Here is a 5,000-nt window from a genome sequence, read left to right as displayed (position 1 = left end):
ATATACACACGCATGTCTGGCACTATTCCATGGAAGCAGCCTACACTCCAGCTCTGACCCTCCCCCCCCCCCTTCCAGTACTTCATCATCGTGCTGCTCCTGTTCATCATCGTCCTCATCGGCGGCATCCTGGGCTACGTGTTCAAGGACAAGGCTTCGGTCAGCGTGAAGAACACCATGACGAGTGCCATGAGGGACTACAAGCCTGACACGGACATCCCCATCACCAAGGCTTGGGACGAGACCCAGCAGGCGGTAAGGAGGCGTGGGGGGGCGGGGGTGCATGGGGGTGGGGTGTGTGGAGGCAGGAAGGGGGGTTAGTATATATGGGCGTTGTTTTAGGGGGGTGGGGTGTTGTTATTAGTATGTTGGGGGGGTGAGGTGTTAGTATATGTTTTTTTTATATTAGTATGTAAAGGGGGGGGGTTAGTATATATGGGCATGTTTTTTTTTTTTTTTTTGGTGGGGTGTTAGTATGTTGGGGGTTAGTATGTATTGGTGTTTTTTTTATCAGTATACATGGGGGGGCGTTGTTCGATTATATGGGTATTGTTCAGCATATAAAGGGGTGTTAGTATAGATGGGCATTGTATAGGAGGGGAGGGGGGAGGGTAGGTAGTAAGTAAAAAGTAAGTTTGTAGGGTTAGTAATCAGTCGTAAGTAGAAAGAGGGTTGTTATATGGAGAGTTGTTAGTAATATTGGTGGTAGTAGGCTTCAGAGGGTTTGTTAGTATATGCACAGTTAGTAGTAGTGATGTAGTGTTAGTAGACTGATTTTTTTTTATATACATGCATAGGATAGGGTACTTAAGATGTATAAATTTTTAAGTATGTTGATATATAAGTATTGTTATAAGTCTAGGCAGTGGACTGATAGAGTATACTTTATTATTATTATATATTGTGTATGTAAATTTTTTAGTATTGTTATTATTATAAGTATTCTTGTTATCAATATTGTTGTTATTATTATTATTATCATTATAATTATTGATATTATCGTTATTATTTGTAATTATTATTATTGATATGAACTTCCTGTTATTTTTATCTCTGGACCTTTTCTATAGATATAAAGAGAGATATATAGCTATCTGTGCTTCTCATTATATTTTGTATAAATAGACATAAATGTACATATACTTGTGCAGCTTAAAATATAAAGTGTTCACTTATTGCATGGAATATCATCCTAAACCACAAATTCCCTTCACACAGATGAAGTGCTGCGGCATCACGGAGCAGAGTGAGTGGCTGAAATACAACAGAAACTTCAAACAAACCGGCAACAAGGTTCCGAAGTCTTGCTGCAAGAATGACCCCAATACTGGAAAGGTGCGTTGAATTTCTCTCTCTTTTTTTTATATGTTTCTTGTTTTCAAAGACTGAGGGAGATTTATTTGATTTGGTATTTGATATTCTAAGTTCCTGTTTTGGATCATTTCTTTTATGAAGATGTCATAATATCTGATATTTCTTAGTAAACATGTATTCAGCATTTACATATTATATATTTGTTTAAAGATAGTTGGGTCTTATTTGTATAATTTCCCCTAATAATCATCTTTATACTCTATCAAAATCCCATTGTATACATATAATCACATATAGGTATAATGAATAACCTCAATTTTGTGCAGTACATATATACTATACACATGTGTGGCTTCACCCAAACTTCTTTTCAAATGGATAAAGATCATGTTATATCCATATATTTTATAAATACATCAAGAGATGGTAATAAAGACAATATAGGTTCGGAATATAAGCATATACGTCCAACACTTCGATAAAATGCTATCATCATCATCGCATTAATTTCACACTTGCCCTTTCCTTTTAATCAAAAGCATTGCCCTCTTGCAGGTTATTGAATGTCAGAACAGCCCAACCGAAGACAATTCGTACACAGAAGGCTGCTACAAGAAAGCCAGAGATTTTGTCCAGGGTCAAGCAGTTATTATAGGGGGCGTGGGCATAGCCGTCGCCTTTATAATGGTTAGTATTTTCTTTAAATTTCTGTTAGTGACTTGAGGATGTGTGTGTTTTGTATGGTGTGTGTGTGTGTGTGTGTGGTGTGTGTGTGTGTGTGTGTGTGTGTGTGTGTGTGTGTGTGTGTGTGTGTGTGTGTGTGTGTGTGTGTGCGAGCGCGCGCGCACTTATATTCACATGTTAATGTTGGTTTCTATGTTGTTTAATAGTAAAGAAATGTACTTTTAAGGAAGATATGAAGTGGATTTATAGCAAATACAATATTTCTACAATATGTATTGAAGTTCACATATGCACACATAATTCTTCACATATTTATTTCCATGTTTTAATTTGTCTCTCCCTCCTTGCAGCTGGTTGGCCTCATCTTATCCATCATCCTCTTCAAGCTAATCAACTAAATGCCATGAGATACTGTATTTCAAAACTTGTCAGGGGTAAAAATATACTGTAAGACTTTTTGTCAACTGCATTATCTTCTTTTTTTCTATTTTTTTTTTAAATGAAATCCCTGTACTTTGATGCATGACTCTTTCAGAAGGAAAACAGTTGATATGAGATTACTCGTCTGATTTTATGCAGTTCATGAAATGTGTTTACAGTATGAGCTTTAGCTAGACTGTGGTTTGCATAGGTTTAGCTTATGTGGTTCTTGTCAAGAGAAAAAGTGTATGTGTTTTATTTATATCTATCTTAGTACTTTTTATATTCATTTTGAATATATTTTTTAGAATGTGGGTGATAAACTATGGCACACATGTGTCATTGGATGTGATAAAAGATTATTTTGTACAGTTGTGGCAGTGATTCTCAAGGAGGAGATTCGTCCAGCGTCTCTCCTAGCCACGACACTGTGCTGCTCTGACGCTAACTTGGCACTGTAGTCATGCTCCCTATCTACAAACATACATGTAGATTGCATTTTCTGATTTACCTTCATTTAGCAAGGGAAAAGTGCGTTCAAAACGGAAATGAAAGTAAACCCACAACCATCTACCTAGCTCATAATTTTTCGAGAGTAAAGGATCTGCCTTGGGGATTCGTATAGAGCTTTTGTCCCTCTCCTGAAATTATTTTTTATAAAAGAGTATCAGTGAAAAAAAACTACAGACCCCCAAAAATTGAATACGACACACCAAGTTAGCATTGAAGCAGCATGGTCTAAACGATAGCTTTTGTGTAGTCCTACCTTTTGAGTATCTAGTCCAGAACTCTGTGCTTGAGTAAATGTTGTAAGTAAGCAGTTATGACTTACTCCTAATATTTGCATTTGTTCGTCATGATTGCGTTTTTTTTTTCAAGTGCCTCGTGTTATTTATTATGAACAAAACACTCTGAAAATTATTTGGAATTAAAATTCTCACCTGGAATGTTCATTTACCACAAAAATACATTTAATGTATTTGTAAAACAATAGAAGTACATTTTTGTGTTTATGATTGAGTGGAGTATGGTATGATTAGACATAATTCAGTATTAATAGCTTTCAGTGTATATTAATTATTTTTATGTATTATTTCTTAAGTAAAAGCTGAAAAAATTATATTTCTAAGTATAAAAATGATTCGAACATCAAAGAGAGAACAGAAAGGAATTTTTTGTTATTTTCTGACCCACCATTTCCCCTCTCGTTCTATCACCGATGTATCTATCCATTTGACATCTCGTCATTTTTGTTTTTATCTGTCTCTATACTCTCACCCATTTTTCTCTCTCTCTCTTCTCTCTCTCTCTCTCTCTCTCTCTCTCTCTCTCTCTCTCTCTCTCTCTCTCTCTCTCTCTCTCTCTCTCTCTCTCTCTCTCATCTATTTGAAGATAAAATACTTTATTCCAATGGTATTATGTTTCTGGGAAATGTTCAAGTGAGCAAAATGCAGTGTTATCACCTGACTAAGCCATTTCTGTAAATATATTTACTGACCTAATATACTCTACCACTTTCTAATTCTGTGGTTCAAAAAAAAAAAAGTATGTTGATGTGCCTGTAACTTTTCCGAGGACATTCTGATCCTGCAACAGATCTCAGTATCTCAGTTAGGCGGGCATTGGGAAATTTTGATTCAAAACAACTTCTTGACTGGATTGTCACACAATAGAATCACCCCATTTTCACGCAGATTCGATTTTCACGCTGGTTTAATTCTCATGTGGATCATAATTGACTGTCGTGATTAGTGTATATAATTAGGCAAAATACGTTTCCCCTTTCTTTCTCATTATAACTTTTTTATTATTATTATTATTTTGTAGAAGAATCTACAGTTTGGTGCAATTTTATAGCTTAAGATGCTAGCAGGATTGATTTCTGCTCAGCTTGGCCAGAATCTTTATTATCATAGGCACAGTACTAATATTTCTAACAATGAAAGTTTTATATACAGATGTTGCCGTGACCAAGAGAAGGACTCTTTAATATATTGCATTGTCATTTGATTAATTAGAAGAGGTTGATGTTTCTTCTCTTTTTTCTTTGTTTATGGATATCTTGTGTAACGATGATTTTCTTCATTCTGATGACTGTGTAGAAATATTGAAAAAAAGAATATCTTTATATGTGACATATAGAGATTGTTTCTTTTGTGCATGAATAAGATTTAAAAATAAACTTTTTTTTGTCTTATAGAAATGAATATATATTACATGGACCACTTTTTAAAGTATACTTACATTTAAATGAGACTAAAACAAATGTGTTTTGGAAGTTACAAATGCTGTTTCATATTAAGTTGTACTATTTTATAAGTGAACCACCTTTGAAAATCTCTTTCAAAATATGAACTGAAGTTGATGATAATTGAGTATTTATGTAAGCAAAATGGATTAAAAAAAAAAACAGAATTGTGTACAATTTTTTAAATAATTTCCAAAATTACAGAAAATGTGCAGATCTAATATCTATTAGATCATTAGAGTATCTAAATTTTAAAAGTTATATATATCATTAATGAAATGATATATAACCTACATATTTGCCAAATTTGTCTTTGCTCCTGCACAACAGTCCT

At 34.4% G+C, this 5,000-nt stretch overlaps 1 protein-coding gene across 2 annotated transcripts in view; it reads left to right on the top strand.

Annotated features, from left to right (window-relative positions):
* LOC119574109 (tetraspanin-9-like) overlaps nt 1-2,705 on the top strand; it is a 35,108-nt gene extending 32,403 nt beyond the window's left edge. For both annotated transcript variants that reach the window (XM_037921184.1, XM_037921183.1), the window contains exons 4-7: nt 79-255; nt 1,219-1,335; nt 1,870-2,001; nt 2,349-2,705. In XM_037921184.1, the coding sequence (XP_037777112.1) occupies nt 79-255; nt 1,219-1,335; nt 1,870-2,001; nt 2,349-2,396 (474 nt within the window). In that variant the 3' untranslated portion in view covers nt 2,397-2,705. The remainder of the gene's footprint in view (nt 1-78; nt 256-1,218; nt 1,336-1,869; nt 2,002-2,348) is intronic.
* Nucleotides 2,706-5,000: the final 2,295 nt, after the last annotated feature.

The sequence above is a fragment of the Penaeus monodon genome, chromosome 6 (assembly GCF_015228065.2).
Source record: "Penaeus monodon isolate SGIC_2016 chromosome 6, NSTDA_Pmon_1, whole genome shotgun sequence".
In the NCBI taxonomy this organism is placed as follows: Eukaryota; Metazoa; Arthropoda; class Malacostraca; order Decapoda; family Penaeidae; genus Penaeus; species Penaeus monodon.
The sequence above is the reverse complement of the archived record's forward strand: the minus strand, read 5'-3'. Positions and strand labels throughout refer to the sequence as shown.